The sequence below is a fragment of the Mycteria americana genome, chromosome 12 (genome assembly GCF_035582795.1).
Source record: "Mycteria americana isolate JAX WOST 10 ecotype Jacksonville Zoo and Gardens chromosome 12, USCA_MyAme_1.0, whole genome shotgun sequence".
NCBI classification, from domain to species: Eukaryota; Metazoa; Chordata; class Aves; order Ciconiiformes; family Ciconiidae; genus Mycteria; species Mycteria americana.
The window spans coordinates 18,393,035-18,413,149 of record NC_134376.1 but is presented as its reverse complement, the minus strand read 5'-3'; the positions used below and the strand labels follow the sequence as shown (position 1 = coordinate 18,413,149).

The 20,115-nt window shown below is 68.4% G+C and overlaps 5 protein-coding genes across 12 annotated transcripts in view; 1 reads left to right on the top strand and 4 right to left on the bottom strand.

Annotated features, from left to right (window-relative positions):
* Positions 1 to 20,115, bottom strand: part of SPSB3 (splA/ryanodine receptor domain and SOCS box containing 3) — a 119,540-nt gene that overhangs the window by 82,859 nt on the left and 16,566 nt on the right. The window lies entirely within an intron of this gene.
* JMJD8 (jumonji domain containing 8) lies at positions 2 to 2,247 on the top strand. 7 transcript variants are annotated; one of them, XM_075514940.1, is made up of 9 exons: positions 2 to 206; positions 301 to 384; positions 570 to 618; positions 717 to 813; positions 909 to 977; positions 1,050 to 1,169; positions 1,278 to 1,345; positions 1,496 to 1,630; positions 1,794 to 2,085. In XM_075514940.1, the coding sequence occupies exons 1-9, from the start codon at positions 118 to 120 to the stop codon at positions 1,875 to 1,877; spliced, it is 795 nt and encodes a 264-aa protein (XP_075371055.1). In that variant the 5' UTR covers positions 2 to 117; the 3' UTR covers positions 1,878 to 2,085. The 7 variants fall into 7 exon arrangements, with proteins under 7 accessions (XP_075371055.1, XP_075371051.1, XP_075371053.1 ...); XM_075514936.1 differs by having other exon boundaries at positions 1,467 to 1,630; XM_075514937.1 differs by having other exon boundaries at positions 3 to 206; positions 1,467 to 1,630; positions 1,797 to 2,085.
* On the bottom strand, positions 2,382 to 6,603 carry STUB1 (STIP1 homology and U-box containing protein 1). Its single transcript, XM_075514943.1, has 7 exons — positions 6,341 to 6,603; positions 5,220 to 5,418; positions 4,945 to 5,110; positions 4,681 to 4,771; positions 4,021 to 4,077; positions 3,692 to 3,808; positions 2,382 to 3,230 (listed from the first exon to the last, which is right to left on the bottom strand). The coding sequence occupies exons 1-7, from the start codon at positions 6,515 to 6,517 to the stop codon at positions 3,105 to 3,107; spliced, it is 933 nt and encodes a 310-aa protein (XP_075371058.1). The 5' UTR covers positions 6,518 to 6,603; the 3' UTR covers positions 2,382 to 3,104.
* On the bottom strand, positions 8,079 to 13,162 carry RHBDL1 (rhomboid like 1). Its single transcript, XM_075515064.1, has 8 exons — positions 13,007 to 13,162; positions 10,571 to 10,729; positions 10,094 to 10,318; positions 9,579 to 9,727; positions 9,390 to 9,502; positions 8,982 to 9,082; positions 8,523 to 8,583; positions 8,079 to 8,429 (listed from the first exon to the last, which is right to left on the bottom strand). Exons 1-8 carry the CDS (start codon positions 13,043 to 13,045, stop codon positions 8,158 to 8,160), a joined length of 1,119 nt encoding a protein of 372 aa, XP_075371179.1. The 5' UTR covers positions 13,046 to 13,162; the 3' UTR covers positions 8,079 to 8,157.
* The window catches only part of LOC142416210 (mitochondrial Rho GTPase 2), a 45,307-nt gene continuing 41,831 nt past the window's right edge, over positions 16,640 to 20,115 (bottom strand). For both annotated transcript variants that reach the window (XM_075515441.1, XM_075515440.1), the window contains 2 exons: positions 19,907 to 20,109; positions 16,640 to 18,541 (listed from right to left, as the gene is read on the bottom strand). In XM_075515441.1, the coding sequence (XP_075371556.1) occupies positions 18,424 to 18,541; positions 19,907 to 20,109 (321 nt within the window). In that variant the 3' untranslated portion in view covers positions 16,640 to 18,423. The remainder of the gene's footprint in view (positions 18,542 to 19,906; positions 20,110 to 20,115) is intronic.

Sequence of the window (20,115 nt, the reverse complement as noted above, 5' to 3'; positions counted from 1 at the left end):
GGATCCGTAGCGACGCGCCCAGCCAACGGCGGTGCGTGGCGTCAGCGCGGGCCGCGGTGCCTGCCGGGAAGCGTAGTCCGCCGGCCGCCCCGGTACCGGCGCCCGTCCCGCTCCCCGATGGCGGCGGCGCGGCGGCTGCTCTCGCTGCTGCTGGCGCTGGCCTGGGCCCGGCCCGCGGGCTGCACCGACCCGCCGGACGGCGGCTGGTAAGGGCGGGGGGGGGGCTGGCCCGGCGCCGGACCCGGTGCTGGGCCTGGTGCTGGGCCTGGCGCCGGTGCCGAGCGGAGCCTCCCGTTGCAGGCTGCCGGGCACGGTGCCGGAGGAGGAGCGCTGCACCGTGGAGCGGGCCGACGCCTCCCTCACCTACTCCGTCTTCCTGCAGCGGTACGGGCGGCCGCTGACCCGCGGCGGGGTCTCGGGGCGGGGGTAGGGGCAGAGCCGGTGGGGAGGGCCGGGGACAGTCCCCGGTGCCCCGGGCAGGACGAGGGGGGCAGGCCCCGGGGGAGGCTGTGGGGCGCGTCCCGGGGGAAGGTGGTTGCGGCCGACGCCGGTGCGGTGCTCTCCCCCAGGTTCGCCTTCTCCCGGCCGGTCATCCTCCGCGGGGTCACGGACAACTCGGTGAGTGCCGGGAGGGAACCGGGGGGGGGGGGGGGGTCCAGGGAGGGCTGGGCCCACCGGCGGCATCCCGGCCCATCCCGGCCCCGCTGTGCCCCCAGGCCTTCCGCGCCCTCTGCACCCGGGAGAAGCTGCTGGCGGCCTTCGGGGCCCGCCCGGTGCGGCTGAGCACGGCCAACACCTACTCCTACCGCAAAGGTGAGGGGGAGGGCGGGGGCCGCGCCCCGCAGCCCGCCCGGCGGGCAGGGCCTGCCCGGGGCTGCCGGCCCGGCCCCAGCGCTCCCTGCCCGCAGTGGCCGTGCCCTTCCGGGAGTACGTGGAGCAGCTGCTGAAGCCGCAGGATCCGGCCAGGCTGGGCAGCGGTGGGTACCGTGTCCCGCTCTCCGCAGCCGGCGCCCCCCCGCACCGGCCTCATCCTCCCCGTCTCTCCCCAGACACCCTCTACTTCTTCGGGGACAACAACTTCACCGAGTGGGGCCCCCTCTTCCAGCGGTACGTGCCCCCCGCCTTCCGCATCCCGGGCACCAGCCCTGCCTACAGCTTTGGGATCGCAGGTGGGTGCCGGCAGAGGCGGCGGTGGGCGCGGGCGGCCCCGCGGTGGGATGGGGACGGGGACGGGATGGGGTCTCCCCAGCACCAACCCCCCCCCACTCCCACCGTAGGCTCGGGCTCTGGTGTTCCCTTTCACTGGCACGGCCCCGGTTTCTCCGAGGTGATCTTCGGCAGGAAGGTGAGAATTGAGCCCTGGGTGGGGGAGGAAGAAAAAAAAATCCCAAGGGGCATCCCCTGAGCGTGGTGGGATGGAGAAGCCCCCCCCTGGGGCTGAGCCCGAGGGGCTGGAGGGGAAATAGGGGTGTCCCCCTCCCCCGGTGTCTTCCAGCGCTGGTTTCTGTACCCGCCGGATAAAACACCCCACTTCCACCCCAACGAGACGACGCTGGCCTGGCTCCACCACACGTACCCCACGCTGCCACCGGCCGAGCGGCCGCTGGAGTGTACCCTGCGCCCCGGGGAGGTGAGTCCAGCCCGGCCCCGGCCAGCCCACGTGTCACCCCGGCTCTCCGCTCCTGTCGGGAGGCTGGAGGGGACACCCACGCCGCCCAGCTGGCTCCCTCGGGGCCGCGGGAGGACGCAGGGTGTAGCCCCCGGAGCCCGTGGGACCCCCCACTCTTTCCCGGCAGGTCCTGTACTTCCCCGACCGCTGGTGGCACGCCACGCTCAACCTGGACACCAGCGTCTTCATCTCCACCTTCCTGGGGTAGAGGCGGGAAGGCCGAGGACGTGCCGCCACCATCCCGGCCGCAGTGGGAGCGTGCCGGGGCGGCAGCTCTGGCTCCTGCCGCCACCAGGGAAGGGCAGCGCCAGCGGCCGCCTACTCAACTACTGGTGTTGGGACCGAGCGCATGAAGCAGCTCTGGTTTTTACTGGTCTTTTCCCTCCCCCTGGGATTAAAGTTGTTGTTCTGCCGTAGCGCCTCGCGTATTGCTACCTCCCCGCTGCCACCAGCACGCAGGGGTGAGCCCCAGCCCGCGGGGACAGGCAAACCCGCTCCTCGTAGGATGGCACCGGTTCCCAAGCCAGGACGTGGCCTGCCCTGTGCGAAGATCGCTGCTGTGAACCACTCCGGCTCTTTTTCCACATTTATTGCTGAATTTTTTTTTTTTTTTTTAATTGACATTGGCAAACTTCCAGAGGACGCTCAAAAGCCAGGCAGGCTGTCGGCTGACCAAAACGCTGGAGCTCAGTCAAGCATGGATTTGTTTCGTTTTGTTTTTTTTAAAGGGATTTCAATAAAAGGAAGAAGAACTTTAACCTGGGCGGTTGTTCACAGGGAACCACGCTCCCGGCTGGCGAGGGGACGCGCAAACCAGCCCCTTCCAGCCCAGGGGCAGTTGTTTCCCAGGAAAAGCCGGAGGGCGAGTCAGCGTCCGCGGCGGGAACGTTGGTCTCCCACCCCGGCGAGTGGCTATTTACAGGAATGAGGCGAACACAACCCTGGCCAGGCAGGAGAGGGGAGGAGGAGGAAACAACTATGTACACGGGGAGGGGACCAGGCCGGACCAGCACCAGGCACCCGTCCCGGCAAGCTCCTCGCAGCACCTCCCCAGAGCAGGACACGATCTTTGGGGATTGTCAGCTGCTGTAGCCGAGGGGGACCCTTCTCTCCAGGCGATGAAGACATGGGTGAGACCTTCCAGGCCACCGCGACAAGCCAGCCTTCTCCAAACCGCCGGGCAGGTCTTCCTCCAAGCGCTGTGGTCCACGAGGAGCTGGTGGAGAGGGGAGCCTGGGGAGCCTTCGTGCCCGCCCAGCCGCTGCAGCTCCTCGGGAAGGGGAGATGGCGATGTGCCCTTGCCCAGCGCTGCTGCTGGGTCTCTGGGCACCCAGGGGGAACAGCCGGAGAGCGAGTAAGGCATGGTGCCAGCCCAGCGAGAGCCGTCTGTACGGCCGGGGGGGGCCGGGCGGGCCAGCGCTGCCCCCTCGGCCCCTCAGTAATCCTCCACCCAGCCGTTCTCAGAGATGAATGCATCTATCACTTCCTTCATGGCGAGGTTGGGGATCAGCTGGTCCTGGGTCAGGGGACTCCGCGTCACCGGATCGAAATGACCCACGCGCTGCAAGGGAGGAGAGGCCATCAACCGGTTACTCCACGCGCCCGGCCTTTGCCTTGGGGCGCAGGCAGCCGTGAGGCCAGCGCCGTTCCGGCAGTGCTGGCATCCAGCACAGCAGCCAGGCATCCCCACGCCTGCCAGGGGGAGGAGAGCGCGGGGCGGAGGGAGAGCCCCCCTCTGAAGGTGCCTCCCAGCAGGATGAGAGCGGGCCAAGGCACAGGAACCCTGCCAACAGCCGCCTCCGCTTCAGGCAGGGCCAGGCAGCGCCCGCCGCCTTCCTGCCTGCCCCGGCACCTCCGCAGGGAGCCGCCCGGGCAGGCACCTGGGACCAAACCCAAGGAGGCTTTTGAGCCCTTAGTCGGACAGGCAGCTGCCTTCACGCCCAGGAAGGGCAGGCAGGAGACGGGCAGAGAAACTGTGGGCAAGGTCCTGGGAAGCCCCTGCTGCCCCCGGCCTGGTGGTACCTGGAGATGTTCCTCTATGTCCTTCCTGTCGTAGGTGATCCCGCTGGGCGTGATGCAGGGCTCTCTCATCAGCTCAAAACTGATCTTCCCACACAGGTAGTCAGGGATGTCCCGCTTCTGGCTCGAGAGAAGCAAAGCTGGGTCAGGAGGGGCTGGGCAAGCCCGGCATCAGAAAAAAAAAAAGGGCTGGGAGGTGGCACTGGCTCAGAGGGGGAAGCGGGGAAGATGGAAGAGTTGGCAGCATGGACGAAAGCAGGTTTATGGCGAGCAGCTCTAGACGGGGAGAGACAGGAGCACGTGCTGGGGCGCGCACGCCAGGGCACACTCACCTTCCTCTTCTCATCCACTTGAGAGAAGAGCTCGTCCATGTCTGCCAGGTATTTGTCCTGAAAGAGAAGGCCGTGAGGATGAGGGGACCCCGGTGTACGGGGGCTACGGGTCCCCAGGGAGAGAGCCCTGAAGCTTCCCACCCCACGGGTGCTGTAGGAGGCAGAGACGAGGTAGCAGGTCCCCGGTGGCCCCTCTGCCTTCACAGCCCCTGGCCAGTGTTCGCGTGGCTCCAGGCTGAACCGCGGGGCAGGAGTGATCCAGCTTAAAAATAACCTGCCTTTGTGGGGCTATTTTTATCCCGGGATTAGTCTCCTGTGCCGGGCCAGCACCCAGACCCGCACGCAGCCGCTCGCGTTGCACGGCCCTCAGAGAACAACAGCTATAGCAGCTGGGGGAGCGCAAACAGGCGTCACTGCTGCCGGGCTGGGACGAGAGGTGACAGAGCAGGGGAAGCCGTCACGGGGTGCCCTGCAACAGCAGCTCGAGCCACAAAATGAAGGCTGAGAAGCCGTGCTCTGCCCCAGGATCTGCTGGCTTTCGCCTGCACAGCCGCAGCCCCGCGGCTTCCTCAGCCGCAGCAGAGCATGGGGACGAGGATGGGATGAGGAAGCCCCGGCTCGTCTGCCAGCCTCCGTGAGCAGCCCCGGGCCCCCGCTCACGTGTTTGGCCTCGATGCTGGCCAGCTGAACTCGGCTCCGGCTCTCGTCCACATTTTCTTCCTGCTGAGTCTTTCGGCACTCGGCCAGCTCCCTAGGACAGAGCGGGGAGATCAGAAGCGATGGAGGGACACTATCGCTCCCTTCCCTGCTGCTGCTGCCGCCCTAGCTGCGGGGCTCTGCCTGCAGAGGCACCATGCGGAGCTGTGACAGCTTCATGGCACTAAAAAAAACTTTACGGGTGCCACCGCCACCACCCCGCATTACCTCTCCTTCTCCGCCATGATCAGCTTGGTCAGGTAGGAGTGCAGCTCGTTCTCCTGGTTGATGCGCTTCTCCTCAATGCTGTTCCAGCGTTTCTTCTTGGCGATGCGCAGCGCGCTGGGGATGTCGTCCCCGAAATTCAGCCGCTGCTCCTTGGCGAGGTTGTAGGCTGGGGAGGGAAAGGGCATCTCAGAGCTGGCGCTGGCTTTCTTCTCGCTATCCCTGGCCCTTTTCCGGCAGACGGGCAGGGGGATAACACCAGCACCGTGCCTGCTCACCTCTCTGCAGGTTGGCGATGGCCTCGTCGTAGTTCTCCATCTCCATCTGGCACTGGCCCAGGAAGAAGTGAGCCTTCACCGACTGGCCGTCCAGCTCCAGGGCTCGCTTGCAGTCCGCCAGCGCCTTGTCGTGCTGCTGCATCTTCAGGTAGCAGAGGGCTCGGTTGGTGTAGTAGACGGCCACCAAGGGGTTGCGGTTCTGCAAGGCGAGACCCATTTTATGGCCGGTGACGGCAACCGCTGGCAAGGGCGAGACGCGGTAACAACAGGGTGACAACTGGGTGACTCGGTGAGCCGGCTGCGCAATGCCGTCACCCTGGTGAGTGCCAGGAGTGCCGGCATGGGCTTGCAGCCCGTGGGGAGCTGCCGGGATGGATGGGGGACAAGCTGGGGCCAGTCCCCACGGGGCAGCCTGTCACCCTGCCCCAGAGGGGACAGCCCCCCCGGCACCATGCCCCGGCCGGTGGGGCTGGAGCCCTCTACCCCGGGGGGGGGTCTGCACTACCAAGCCCTAACCCTAACCCTGGGGCTGTGGCGGGGTGAGGGGGGACAGGCCCAGGCTGGAGGCACCCTGGGGAGCGGACACAGGAGGGTCCAGCTCAGGGCCTGGTGGCGGGACATGCCCGGCTGGGGGGTGGCCAAGCTCAGGGAGGTGTCCAGGCGTGGGGGGAAGGGGGTGCAGGCCGGGCCTGGGGGGGGCCTGGGGGGGTGGGGTGGGGGTGGTCTAGGCCTGAAAGGAGGGTGTCCAAGCCTGAAAGCAGGGGGGGGCCAGGCCAGGCCTGGCAGGAGTGGTCCGGGCTGAGGTGGAGGGGTCAGGCCAGGCCCAGGGGACGGGGGTCCAGGCCCGGGGGTGTGTCCAGGTCCGGGGGGGGGGTCCAGGCCCAGGCCCAGGCCCGGGGGATCGGTCTAGGCCCGGGGGGTCGTTCTAGGCCCGGGGGGTCCTGTCCCGGGGTATCCGGGTCAGGCCCGGGGGTAGTGGGCCTGGCCCGGGGTGGGGGGAGGCGGGGGGGAGGGGTCCTGTCCCGGGGGGGTGTCCAGGCCAGGCCCGGGGGGTCCCGTCCCAGGGGTTCCCGTGCCGGGGGTGGGTCCCCGCGCGGGGTGGGGGTGCCGCCGGGACTCACGATGGCGCGGCCGTAGCAGGCGGCGGCCTCGGGGTACTTGCGGCCGCCGAAGAGCCGGTTTCCCTGCTCCTTGTGCTCCTGCGCGCTGTGGCTCTTCTCGGGGCTGCCGCCCCCCGCGCCCGGCCCCGCCGCCCCGGGCCCCGCCGCGCCGCCCTCCCGCTCCTCCTTCCCCTTCATGGCGCCGCCCGGCCCGGCCCGGCCGCTGGGGCCGGCGGCTCCGCTGGCTCCGGCCGCGCACTGCGACAGCCGCCGCTTCCGGGGCCGGGCCGCCGCGGGGCGGGGCCGGGGCGGGAGGGGCGGGGCCTGGGGAGGGGCGGGGCCTGGGGAGGAGGGGCGGGGTGTGGGAGCGGAGGGCGGGGCCTGGGGAGGAGGGGCGGGGTCTGGGGGCGGAGGGCGGGGTCTGGGGGCGGAGGGCGGGGTCTGGGGGCGGAGGGGCGGAGGGGCGGGGTCTGGGAGCGGAGGGGCGGGGTGTGGGGCGGAAGGCGGGGTTTGAGGGCGGAGGGCGGGGTCTGGGGGCGGAGGGGCGGGGTTTGCAGGGCTGGATGGGGGGTACGGGGTGCAGGGGGAGCGGGGCTGGGTGGGGGATTGGGTGGGGGGGTTGGGGTGCAGGGACATGTGGGGCTGGGTGGGGGGTGGGGGACTGAGTAGAGGGTTGTGGGGTGCAGGGGGGTGGGGCTGGGTGGGGTGAAGGGGATTTTGGGGGCTGTATAGGGGGGTGTGGGGCTGGATGGGGGTGTGGGGGTGCAGAGAGGAGGGGGGGATGCAGAGGGGTGCGGGGGGGGCAGTTGCGAGGAGGGGTGGGTGCGCTGGCACATGTGGGGCTGGATGGGGGGCGGGGGGGCTTCAGTGCCCCGCCCGTGCTGCAGCCACCCACCGCCCCGCACCCCCCGCCCCGGGCAGCCAGCACGGCGGGGCTGAGCCGGTGCCGCTCCACGCATCCCAGAGTTTTCTGCTCCAGTAAGTCCCGGCCCCGGCTGCCCCCCCCCCGCCTCCCCCCGGGGCCAGCCAGCCCCGCTGTCCTCCCTGAATCCGCAGGAACCCAGCAGGGATGGGGGGGCACCCCCGCACACCCCCAAAACCCCCATCGCCCCCCCCCTAGAGAGACGCAGGCCCTGGCAGTGTGCAAAATATTTATTTATACTCCAAAAAGGTCGGGGGGGGGGGGGGTGGAGCGGGGGCCCCCCCATGCCCCCATCCCGGGGCCAGCCCCCCGCCGCGGGGAGGGCGGCTGGCAGCAAAGCGGGGGGCCGGGGCGCGGGGAGGGGGGGCTGCGCCGCCGAGGGCACTGCCGAACCGAGTTGTGCCGGTCTCAGCTGCTGATTCGCCTTCCTGCTGGGCTCCCCCCATATTATTATTTTCTCTCCTTTATTTATATTTATTTTGGCATAGAAAAATAAATCGCTCCTATTTTGGCACCAGTCCTTCATGTGAAAGTGCAGGTCTTGGGGGGGGGGGGGGCAACGAGTCGGCCCCCACCCCGGAAAGGGGGTACGGGAGCAAGCGGGGGGTCCCCCTGCTTGGCTCCTTCCCAGGGGGCACCTCCCAACCCTGCAGGCCCCCCGGGGGTTGGCGATGCCGGGGTAGGGCTGAAGCATCCTTGGGGGGGGGGGGGGGCACAGCGGCAGGGAGGGGGTTGCCAGGGCACATGGGGAGGGGGGGGGGGACGCAGCCCATGGGGGGGGCGGCGCGCTTGCTAGCACCGAGGGGGCAGGCGGGCAGGGGGGTGGCCTGTCCCCATGTCACGCGCGGGGACCCCCCCTCCACCGGGCTTGGCCAGCGATAGGAAAAAAACGGGCTGGGGTGGGGGGGGGGGCGGGTTATGGCGGGGGGGGGATCTGTGCCCCCAGCAGGTCGTAGGCGAAGATGTTCCAGAAGACGGCGAAGAGGAGGAAGGTGCCGTAGGAGAGGAGCAGGACCCACCAGCCGCACTGGTCCTGCAGGCTCTCCTCGTAGCTGCGCAGGATGGTCAGCCCCATGCTGATGCCCACGATGGCCCCGGCCAGGTGGGCCATGAAGCTGGGCTGGGGGCCCGAGGCCGGCAGCGGGGGGGAGAAGCGGAGCCAGACGGCGCGACCCACCTCCGAGCTCACTGTAAGACAGAGCCGGGAGGTGCTCAGCGCCCCGTCCCCCCCCCACACCCCCCATGGGCACCCCCGGGTGGGGGGCACGGCCGGGTACTCACTGCACACCAGCGCCAGCACCATCCGCAGCAGCTTGTAGGGGCAGCGCATCCCGGCCCAGTTCTGCGGGCGGACGGACGGACGGACAGATGAACGTCCCCAGCGTGCCCCAGGGGAGCGGCGCCCTCTCCCCATAGAGCCCACCCCAGCTCCCCACTCCTCCCCACCCACCCCCGCCCCATGATGCCACCCAAGGTGCTCCCCCCTGCGATGGTGCCCACCCCATGATGCCCCCCCCAGCATCCCCCCAACGTCACACCATGCTGCCCACCCTACAACGGCACCCACCCCCAATGCCACCCACCCCCAATGCCACCCCACAGCATCCTCCACCCAGTATCACACCAGGCTGCCCCTACAATGGCACCCAATGGCACCCACCCCACAGCGTGCCCCCCGCCATCACCCCATGCTGCCCACCCTCCACACCCCCAATGCCCCCCGACACTGGCGGCGCTGACCATGACGACGTTGGCGAGGTGGGCCGAGCAGAGCGCGTAGACCCCCCCCGAGCCCCCGACCAGAGGGGCCCGCATGTCCGTGATGGAGACGGTGAGGGAGCCTGTGGGCACGGGCAGGGCTCAGCGCGGGGCCTCGCCCTCCATAGCATTAATTAATTACGTCCACGTTCATTAATTACGGGCTGCATTGCCCCCCAGCCCCCCGGGGCGAGAGATGCTGGCAGCGCCTGCACCGGTGCAGGGTGGTACCCAGCAGCCAAGAGCGGGCGGCGAGCCAAGCCCTGCATCCCCTTCAAACCCGGGGTGCAGCTCCCTGCGCCCTCCCCAGGGCTGGTGACAGGGACCGCAGCCCCGGCCGGGCGGGGGGCAGCCCGGTGACGGGGGCAGCCCCCCCGGGCACGCACCCACCTGCCAGGACGCCGGCCAGGTAGAGGAAGCTGATGCGCAGGATGCCGTGCACCATCTCCAGGGGCACCCCGATCATCAGCTGCAGGAGGGCGTTGAACCCCAGCTGCTCCAGCCTGCCCGGGCACAGGAGGGGACACGCGGTGGCTCAGCCCACGCAGTCCCCGGTGTCCCCCCCCGGCAGGGACCTACCCCACGTGCATGAACATGTAGGTGAGGAAGCGCCAGGCGCGCGCCCGGTGCCCGGGGTGGTAGACCAGGGGGCTCTTCATGTACTCGGGGTGGTAGGTCTGCAGCACCCACTTGTTCAGGCGGGCCCCGTAGCAGAGGAACACGATGATCTGCGCCAAACCCCACGGCCATCAGCCCCGGTACTGCCGAGACACCCACCCGTCCCTCTGGCCTAGGGCAGGGCGCTGGGATGTGGGGCAACCCAGCACCTCTGCCCCAGGTCTGAGCCCCCCGCCATGGTCACCAGGACATCACAGCCAGGGTCACCCATCCCCTCCACCCCAGGTCTGAGACCCCATATAGCCACCGGCACATCACAACCAGGGTCACCTATGGCCTCTGCCCTGCGTCTGAGCCCCCCATATTGGCACCAGGACATCACAACCGGTGTCACCCATCCCCTCCACCCCAGGTCTGTGCCCCCCATGGGCACCAGGACACTCCGGCCAGGCTCAGCCTTGGTGCCAGCCCCATACCTGGGTGAGGGTGACGGCTGCCATGAAGACAGGGGGCGGACACGTGCGGTGCTGGTAGAAGTACCAGCGCCGGTCCATCTCGCAGGGCAGGATCTCATAGGCCACGTAGCGGACGAAGCGCTTGTAGAAGCCCAGGCCGGTCTCGTCCAGCAGCACGTCGCGGGGCAGGGCTCGCTGCCCGTTGGCGATGGCGCGCTTGAAGCTGCTCGAGCGCTTGCTGCTGATCTGCGGAGAGAGGCCGTGCCCGCGGGGGCCGCACGGGCAGCTCGGGCCGGTGGGCTTGTGGCCACCCCCTGCCCATCGCCACCACCCCGGTGGGACTGGCCGAACAAGCCACCCCAAGGTCGTGCCGTCATCCCGTGCCAGGGGAGCCCCTGGGGACCACCAGTGTCTGCCCCCCTCCCGGAGGTGCCCAGTGCCCACCCCGGGCTGGCGCCCAGCCGCTCACCCCCATCCCCACGGCCCCCCGGCACTGACCAGGTCTACCAGCTCCTGATAGCAGACCTGCCCCTCGTCGTTGCCCTGTGCCAGGGCCACCAGCATGTCCAGCTTGGCGGGGTCCAGGGGCAGCTCATGGCTGTGCACGAGGCTGGTGAATGTCTCCACCCCGATGAAGCCAGTGTTTTCGGGGTCGAGCTGTGGGGCACGGCACGGGGCATCAGCAGGATGCCGGGGCTGCGGCTCCCTGATCGGCCGGGGAGACCTTCCGGTGCCCCTCACCCTGGCCTCAGGCCTGGTGGCATCGTGTGCCACTCCATGACACCAGCTCCTGCCTCTGTGAGGGAGGCTACAACCTGCGCCCGCCCTGTACCCCGCACCGTGTGGGTGCCCCGTGGGTGCCCCGTGCCGTGTGGGTGCCCCCATCCCCGTCTCCCCGCGGCACAGCCAACACTCTCCCACTCAGTTACTTCTCGCCGCCAGCAGCCTGCCAGCCAGGAAGCCACGAAGCTAAACACACGCGCAGCCCTGGCACCAGTCTCCTCCTCCTCCTCCCGCTCCTCCCGCGTGCCCTCACTGCCGGCCGCTGGGCTCTGCCACGCCGGGCACCCCGTGCCGGGCACCCCGCACCGTCCCCAGGGCTCCCGGCACTGACCGGGAGCTCCCGGCTCCGGGCACCCTGAACCCGCCAGGCACCCCGAACCCGCCAGGCACCCCAGAACCACGGGGCACCCAGCACCATGGGGCACCCAGCACCATGGGGCACCCGACGTGGTCCCGCTCGTGGAGACCGAGGCGCGAGGCGTGGCGGCACGAGGACAACGGAGATGGCGAGAGGGCACCGATGGCCGGAGCACAGCTCGAGCCCCGCCAAGGGTGGCCGGGACCCCGCGCCCCGCAGAATTACCCTGCAAATAGTGTTGGGTTTGCTCCTTTCTGCGCCAGGGAATGAAACGCAGAAGAGGAAACTCGTCCTCGTGGGACAGGCAGGAGAGGGAGGGCTGGGGCATGGGATCGCACCCCCCCGGCGTGCACCTCGTCCCTCTGGCCCTGGCAGGGAACGGCCAAAGCCGCTTTCCGAGGGGGGGTCCAGCCGCCTCGAGTCCCTGCCCGAGGTGGGCACGGGTGCAGGGTGCGGGATGCGGGGTGCAGGGTGCGGCACGCGGGGTGCGGGCAGCGCTTGCAGCCTCGCAGCAGCCGCCAGCCCATGGGAGCCGTCCCAGCCATCGGGGTGCGGGAGCACCCCGGTGCCACCCGCCCCCCGCACCCCACAGCCGCCACGTGCGTGTGCCCCGCCGGGACCCGGCACACGCTGTCCCCACACGCCGGGGCACCCCGAGCTCCCCGGCCCCCGGAGAGCCCCGGCAGAGGCCAGAAACCCCTCTGCACTTCGGGGGTGCATCTCCCCCCACCCCAGCCCCACTGGCCCCCCGCAGCCCCCCCCCGAGGGGTCCCGATCCCCAGCCCCTCGGCCCTGCCGGGCCCTCCCAGGTCCTGCCCTCGCCCGGGGAAGACGCCGCTCAGCCCCGGAGGGCTCGGAGCCGCACGGAGCCCCAGCGCCCGATGGCGGGGTGAGGCGGGGGGCGGCACGGCAGCTCCTGGGCCGGGGAGGCCGGGGGACTCGGCCAAGGTCACGAAGCCAGCCGGGGGCCAGGGGGGGCCGTTCGGCTTCCTGACCCCCGATAAATTCCCTCCCCGACCCCGCGGGAGAGCCGCCGGCTCGGCCCGGGCTGGGTGGGGACGGAGGGGCGAGGCGGCCGAGCGCCGGGGGAGCTGCTCGGGGCGGGCGGGGACGGGGACGGGGCCGGGGTGCAGCGGGCGGCAACGCGCCGGGGCCTGATCCTGCCAGCGGCGCGGAGCCCACCGCCACGCAGCGTTAATGCTCCACGGCCTGATCCTGCAATCAGGTCACGGGGCTGGATGCAGCCCCCCGCCAAGGCCAGCCTCACCGGGCCGGCCGAGCCCCGCCGCAGCCCCGGGGCCTGGGGGCCCCATCCTGCACCCGGTGCTGGGACTCGGCACCGCCGCAGGCGCTGGGGCTCGGCTGCCCGGCACCCCTCGTCCTTGAGGGTGCGCCCGGCAGGATCCGGCCCGGGGCAGGCGGAGCGGGGAGCGCTGGGGCGAGGAGGAGGCCACAAGTGAGCTGAGTTGCGCGGTCTCGGCGGCGCAAGGGAGGCCCGGGTCCCCCGGGGCGGGGATGGCGGGCACCGGGGGACGCTCGGCGCGAGAGGGGGGGGGGGGGCAGCGGGCGCGGTAGCCGCCCTGGGCGGGCAGCGCTGCCCGGTGCCTGCCCAGACCCGCGGGCAGCGCTGCCCGCTGCGCGGCAGCCGTGCCCGCTGCGTGCGAGCGTCCCCCCCGGGAGCGATGCCCGGTGCGCGGCGGCACCCCCCCGCCCCCGGAGCGGAGCCCGCTGCCCGCCCGCCCCCCGGCAGCGCTGCCCGGTGCCCGGCGAGCTCCCCCCCCCCCCGCTCTCACCTGCTCCTGGATGAGCTGGAGCAGGGAGCTCCTGTCCATGCACCCGGCGGGCGGCGGGCTCCGCCGCTCCCCCGCGCCCGGGGCCGGCGAGCCGGGCAGGGGAGCGGCGCGGGCGGCGGGGGCGGCGGGGGGGGCGGCTCTCCCCGCCAGCCCCGCGTTGCGGCGGGCCCGGGAGCGAGCTGCGAGCGGCGGCGCCGGGAGCCGCCGATGGCAGCGGGGCGGCGGCGGGGGCGGGAGCGGAGCCGAGCGGAGCCGCCCCCGCCGCAGCGCGCGGCGCAGCGCACCCCCCCGGCGCGCGGGGAACCGGGACCCGCCCCGCCCCGCCCCGCCCCGCCGGCGGCCCCGGCCCCCAGACACGGCGCGGGGAGGGAGCCGGCAGCGGGCACCGGCAGCCTGCTACGGGCGCCTGCCTCCCGGCACGGGGACCCGCATCCCGGTACGGTACCTGCATCCCGGTATGGGGACCCGCATCCCGGTACGGTACCTGCATCCCGGTACGGGGACCCGCATCCCAGCATGGTATCTGCATCCCGCTACGGTACCTGCATCCCGGTACAGGTGCCTGCATCCCGGTACGGGGACCCGCATCCTAGTACAGTACCTGCATCCTTGTACAGTACCTGCATCCTGGTACAGAGACCTGCATCCCGGTACGGTACCTGCATCCTGGTATGGGGACCCACATCCCGGTACGGTACCTGCATCCCGGTATGGTACCTGCATCCTGGTATGGGGACCCACATCCCGCTACGGTACCTGCATCCCAGTACGGGGACCCGCATCCTAGTACAGTACCTGCATCCTGGTACAGAGACCCGCATCCCAGTATGGTACCTGCATCCCGGTATGGTACCTGCATCCCTGTACGGTACCTGCATCCCGGTATGGGGACCCACATCCCAGTACAGGTGCCTGCATCCCAGTACGGTACCCGCATCCTGGTATGGGGACCCATATCCCGGTACGGTACCTGCATCCCAGTACGGGGACCCGCATCCCAGCATGGTATCTGCATCCCGCTACGGTACCTGCATCCTGGTACAGGTGCCTGCATCCCAGTACGGGGACCCGCATCCTGGTACGGTACCTGCATCCTGGTATGGGGACCCACATCCCGGTACGGTACCTGCATCCCAGCATGGTACCTGCATCCCGGTATGGTACCTGCACCCCGGTACAGGTGCCTGCATCCCAGTACGGTACCTGCATCCTGATACGGGGACCCACATCCCGGTATGGTACCTGCATCCCGGTACAGGGACCCGCATCCTGGTATGGTACCTGCATCCTGGTACAGGGCCCAGCATCCTGGTACAGTACCTGCATCCCAGTACAGGGACCCCCATCCCACTACAGTACCTGCATCCCGGTACAGCACCTGCACCCCACTACGGTACCTGCATCCCTGTACGGGGACCCGTGTCCTGCTACGGTACCTGCATCCCGGTATGGGGACCTGCATCCCGGTACGGATACATGCATCCCAGTACGGTACCTGCATCTCACTACGGGGACCTGCACCCTGCTACGGGTACCTGCATCCCAGTACTGGTACCCGCATCCCAGTACAGTACCTGCATCCTGATATGGATACCTGTGTCCCCACACTGGTACCCACCTCCTGGTACGGTACCTGCATCCCAGTATGAGCACCCACATCCCAGTACAGTATCTGCACCCCGGTACTGGAACCCACATTCCATTTCCATTACCTGCATCCCAGTACAGGTACATGTATTCCAGTACAGGTACCCACATCCTGTACGGTACCTGCATCCCAGCACAGTACCTGCCTACCAGTACAGGTTTCTGCATCCCAGTACAGCACCTGCATCCTGCTACAGGAATCTGTATCCTGGTATGGCACCTGCATCCTGGTGCGGCACCCACATCCCAGTATGGCACCTGCATCCCAGTATGGCACCTGCATCCTGGTGCGGCACCCACATCCCAGTATGGCACCTGCATCCCAGTATGGCACCTGCATCCTGGTGCGGCACCCACATCCCAGTATGGCACCTGCATCCCAGTATGGCACCTGCATCCCAGTATGGCACCTGCATCCTGGTGTGGCACCCACATCCCAGTATGGCACCTGCATCCCAGTATGGCACCTGCATCCTGGTGTGGCACCCACATCCCAGTATGGCACCTGCATCCCAGTATGGCACCTGCATCCTGGTGTGGCACCCACATCCCAGTATGGCACCTGCATCCCAGTATGGCACCTGCATCCCAGTATGGGTACCAGCATGCCAGCACCAGGTACCTGCGGAATCTGGCACAGGCGCCCGCAAACTTTGCCTCCATCCTGACCCCGGCACCCACAGGCCAGCACAGGCCCGGGTGCGTCCCCCCGGCTGCTCCACCTGGCACGGGGCACGCGCTGCCTCCAGCGCTGGCACCCGCCCCGGCACAGGGCACGCAGGGCCGCCTGGCACCGGCTACCCTTGAACTGGCACCCTTCGCGTGACGCGCACAGCCGCGCCCGGGCCGGGCCTGCTGCCCCGCACCCCCATGCGCCCTGTCCCGCAGGGTGGCACGTCCCCGGCACCCAGCCCCGGCACCGTCCCCGCTCCCCTGGGCTGCGGCTCAGCCCCACTGAGGCAGCAGGCAGGGGGCTGCGCCGGCCGGCGATGCCGCGGTGATGCCGGCTGGCACGGGGCAGGCAGAGACGCCAGGCAGCGGGGCAATGCCCGGGCTCCTTCCTCAGGGACTGCGTGCGGCCACGGGTGAGCTCCCACGGAGCTGGCACGGCGCGCGCAGCTCCGGCACACCAGCGCTATTAATACGCGCCGTGGCACGTGGGCCTGCTGCTCCCACGGGGCCCAGCCCGCTTTGGACTCACCAGGGAGCACCGTGTGTCCCATCCACCTTGGCATCGCCTCCTCCGCCCCGCACGGTGCCACTGGCCGTGCTCCCTCCCCGTCCCCGCTCAGGCACCCCGGTTTGCCGTGGTGGGAAGGGTCTCCTCTCCACCCCCGCGGCCCAGAGGGACCCCTCGCACATGGGGGAGCCGTCCGGTCTCATCCAGCCTCAGAGCAGAGGCCTGGAAAAGCCTTTTCCCCAGCTGCGCCCGCGTTCCCGGCGGCCAGCGCCCGCGGCTGAGCCTGCAGAGACAGAAATAGCCGAGGGAAAAGCTGCCACGGGGAAATGGGAGCAGGCAGGGGAGGCAGCGCAGCCCCGGGAGCTACAGGCGTGCGGGGGAAAGGCGGCTGCAGGGAAGCGGGGAGCCCCTAATGCCGTGGGGGGATGGGCACGCAGAGCCGCGGCTCCCAGGGGCACCGGGGCAGCCAAGTCTCCTGCTTCCCTCCACCCCGGAGATCCTGCCAGAGCGATACGGGGACCCACCGCCTCCTTCCCCGTCTCTCCCCGCTGGCTGACACTTGTTGCAGGGGCATCCGTGTCCCCAAGCACCACGGAGCCCCGGGCCAACCCCGAGCCTTGTCCCACAGGGCTGGGCTTCAGCTCTTGCCCAAAATCCCTGTAACTGCCCCCGAAGGGGGTGGGCAGCCCAGGTCCTTGGGGTCTCCTCGCTCACACGGCAGCCGAGGGAGGCCCCAGGCTTCGCGCAGCCCCGGCAGGGGCGAGGGGTCCTGCTCCCCAGGAGACGCAGGACACGGTGTGCAAGCGGAAGGTGTGTAAAAATTTATTTTCACGTAGAGAACAAACCTCCTAAAACAGTATGGCTTTGCCAGACCTGGACCAGTGCCGGGAGCAGGGTCAGACCACCAGACACAGGCCTGGCTAGCAGAGCCACGCGCGGTGGGCTCGGGCACGGAGAGGGGATAAGGAAACACCGTGGCACCCGCAGTGCCGTGAACCCCAGGCCAGCAGCGAGCGTGATGGCAGCGGGTGCCCGACTGGCAGAACAGCTCCGGCACAGGCAGGGACCCCCTGTTCGGCCAGCGCTGGGGCCCGGGCACCGGCCGGACGGGGGCACCACCCTGGGACTGCCCCCGTAAGAGACGCTGGCTGCTGCCCAGCGACGTCTCAACCCCCTCACTGGCTCCAGGCCACGATAAAAAGTTTAAATAGACAAAACATACAGAAAAGCAGCTCCAGCTGTACCTCGGTGCTACCCCACCAGCTGCCTGCAAATAAACCTACCCTGAGTGTGCTCAAAAAGCCTAAGAGCGTGTCCCCGAGCCAGGAGCTGACCCGGGCTCCCCCCAGGCAGGACGGGAGCCCAGGGAGGGGTGTGAGCTGAGTGTGGAGGCCAGCACAGGCTGACCTCGCTCTTTGGGACTCGGAGAGAGCGACGCTGTGGGACTGGCCCCAGATTTGCGCTGGGCTGAAGTCACGGCAGCTGCCCGGCAGCTAAGGCCGGCTCAGGTGAGGGAAGGGGACAGGGGAGGAAAGAGCTTCCAGTTGTACCAGGAGATGCAACGCCCAGAGCCTTGCGCTCTGGGACAGCCTCAGCGAGGCCAGGGCCCCACGGAGAGGACAGCAGGACGAGGGCTGTATGGCACAGCGTGGCACCAGCTCAGCGATGGCACTGCCAGGAAAGGGCTGCAGCCTGCCCTCGGGAGTGCAGCGGGCACCCTACGCCCTCGCAGCCCTCCCCAGCTTGCCAGGGCTCCTGGGACCCTGCAGATACTGGTGGCCATGAATACTGGTGGCCAGGGCGGGGAGGGGACGGGCCACGCAGCCAGGCAGGGCAGGAGGGCAGATGGGCCGAGAGGCTGGCATGCTGCAGGACTCCGAGTATTTTTGTGCAGAAACAAGAGAGAGAAGGGGCCTGGGATGGGTCCTGGGTATCCCTCCCTCCCCTGGCAGCCCGGGGCTGTGGGCTGCAGCCACAGCATCCCAGCAAGGGCCAGGAGCGACCCCAAAACGCAGGGGCTTGGGGGGTGTGAGCACCTGGCCCTCCACAGCTGCTTTCCCAGCGCTGGCAGAGGGAAACAGGGACTGGGGCTGGAGCCGTGAGCCCATTCAACAGCTCTGCTGCTGCTGGAGGCCCCAGGGGCTCTGGGAGTGTTGCCCCCAGAATTGAGGGCACCAGCACAGCCCTCTGGGGAAGGGATGTGCCCAGCCCAACAGATACCGAAACACTCGTGTTTGAGCTTAAAAACGAACGTTAAAAAAACAATTAACAGAATAAAAGATGAGGGTGATCCTCCAGCTGCCGGTGAGGCGGAGCCCCCGGGCAGAGCTGCCTGGCCCTGGCTGCCGCGGCTGGGCAGGAGCCACATGGGCGAGGAGGCGGCAGCAAAGGCCGGCAGGGTTAGGCTGGCTGGTGCTGGGGGATCTATCCTGCTGGTGCTGGGAAGTCCGGTTTCACTGGTCCTGCAATCCAGGCTGGGGGGAAAGGAGGATTTCCCACCAGGGACCAGTGTGAGGCAGGGCCCCTCACCAGGGCGTCATTCAGGAGGGGGAGGCTGGTGTCACGGGGAGGACGGGGTAGAGAGTGACTCTCATTTGTTCTTGGCTAGCACACGGTACAGCGTGAACCCTACCAGAGCAGTCACCGCGGCCCCCAGAGCCACCCGGAGCCAGAAGGACGCGGCTCCCAGCTCCACGGCGTTCAAGTGGCTGCAAGGAAAGAGAGAAGAGGCCAGTAAGTGAGGTGCACAGAGACAGCTGTACAAAGGCCACGCTTCCCCTCCAAGCGGGGAGGTTGGGGTGTCGCTGGGGGGCTGGACAGCGACCACGGCGCAGCTCCAGGCTGGGGGATACAGCCCAGCTGAAGGCAGAGAGCGGCGAGCGACTCCCCGGCCCCGTGAGGCAGAGCACCCACTGCCTGGCATCATCATCAAGCCAAATGATGGCTCCCCGCCCTGCTGGTGGGACAGACGTGGCTTTACCCTCCCTGTGGGCTGGAAATAGCACACCAACACCTAAATAATTAGTACGAGCAAGGAGGTATGTATCTTCCTTTCTAGGTCAAGCTGCTTTTACAACTCCAAGTGCACAGAGACCCAGAAGCGGATGCAGGCGGAGACGCTGGCACAGCCGGTGACACCGACCTAAGGGCAGCGAGGGAAGGGGCCCGGTCCTGCCCGAGCGTACACATTCCCTTCCTAAACACGTGCCACCCTGCATCAATGTGCTCCTCTCCGAAGAGGGAAGACATATCCATTATTCATTCTCCACTAAATCAGGGGAGAACAGCCAATCCCTGGCCCTCCATTACGCCGTTATTTATTTATACCCCTCACCCTAAGATATATTAAGAATATTTAAATTTTAATACTGCAGAGGGGGAAAAAAAAGTGTCAGCTCTAAAAATAAAGTTGTTTATTGAAAAGAAGCTAGAGGGAAAACCACTCACTAGTAATCCCATCCTGTCTTCCAACGCACCCACACGTTCTCCCTGGAAGGGCTCTGCCCCCGGCGTTGCGCCGACCCTCAGCTTTCAGCCCCCTCCGCCGCGCGAGCGGAGCGAGTCCACACGCAGACACGTTCTCCTTCCCGGATCCCCCCTCGCTGCCTGTGACCCGCCTGGCTGCCGCGCCACCCCGTCACCCAGCCCCTTTCAGGTGCGGTTCCTTCCCAAAGGGAGGCTGCGTGAACAGAGGTCTCACTTCACTGACCTCTTTTTCAGTCTCATCCACCTCATCAGAAGAAAATAGCTGCCCCCTCTGCGGGCCTGGGCAAACTAGGCTGGCTACTCCCCTTCAGCGCTTTTTATCTTAGGCTTCAAAAATAAAAACTCCTGTGGCAGGATCTATCTAATAAAACTGCCAGAGACACACACAAGGCAGAAGAGAGCCTCCATCCTCTCCGAGCAGGGGAAGAAGCGGCCCTTTTGTTTCAATTACTTGTACGAGCAGATGACAGCAAGAGCTAGAGAGAACCGAAACCAAAAGCAATGCGGCAGAGGCAGGGTTCGGACGCAGCCCCCCTCCCCAAGCTCTGCTCCCAGGCGAGAGCCCCCTCCGCGGGAAGGATACTAACGGGAAGGTAGCGGCGGTGGCCAGCTTGGTGTAGATGGCGGTGCCGGGCGGGCCCTCGCCGTGGCAGGAGAAGAGGAAGGGTGGCGGGAGGCAATGCTTGTAGCAGAACTCGGCGGGGGAGAGCCCGGGCTGCTGACTCGCTTCTGGCAGGTCTGTCTTGGAGGCCACGAAGACACAGGGGATCTGGCTGTCCATGTAGTGTTGCTGCAG

Coding starts and splice junctions, on each gene's coding strand:
- JMJD8 (XM_075514936.1), top strand. CDS start 118: ATGGCGGCGGCGCGGCGGCTGCTCTCGCTGCTGCTGGCGCTGGCCTGG. Junction 814..908: donor CACCTACTCCTACCGCAAAG/GTGAGGGGGAGG, acceptor CCCTGCCCGCAG/TGGCCGTGCCCTTCCGGGAG. Junction 1,170..1,277: donor CTACAGCTTTGGGATCGCAG/GTGGGTGCCGGC, acceptor CTCCCACCGTAG/GCTCGGGCTCTGGTGTTCCC.
- STUB1 (XM_075514943.1), bottom strand. CDS start 6,517: ATGAAGGGGAAGGAGGAGCGGGAGGGCGGCGCGGCGGGGCCCGGGGCG. Junction 5,419..6,340: donor CCTGCTACGGCCGCGCCATC/GTGAGTCCCGGC, acceptor CTCGCCTTGCAG/AACCGCAACCCCTTGGTGGC. Junction 4,078..4,680: donor CCAGCATCGAGGCCAAACAC/GTGAGCGGGGGC, acceptor CTTCTCTTTCAG/GACAAATACCTGGCAGACAT.
- RHBDL1 (XM_075515064.1), bottom strand. CDS start 13,045: ATGGACAGGAGCTCCCTGCTCCAGCTCATCCAGGAGCAG. Junction 8,584..8,981: donor ACCTCGCCAACGTCGTCATG/GTCAGCGCCGCC, acceptor GTCCGCCCGCAG/AACTGGGCCGGGATGCGCTG. Junction 8,430..8,522: donor GGTGCTGGCGCTGGTGTGCA/GTGAGTACCCGG, acceptor TCTGTCTTACAG/TGAGCTCGGAGGTGGGTCGC.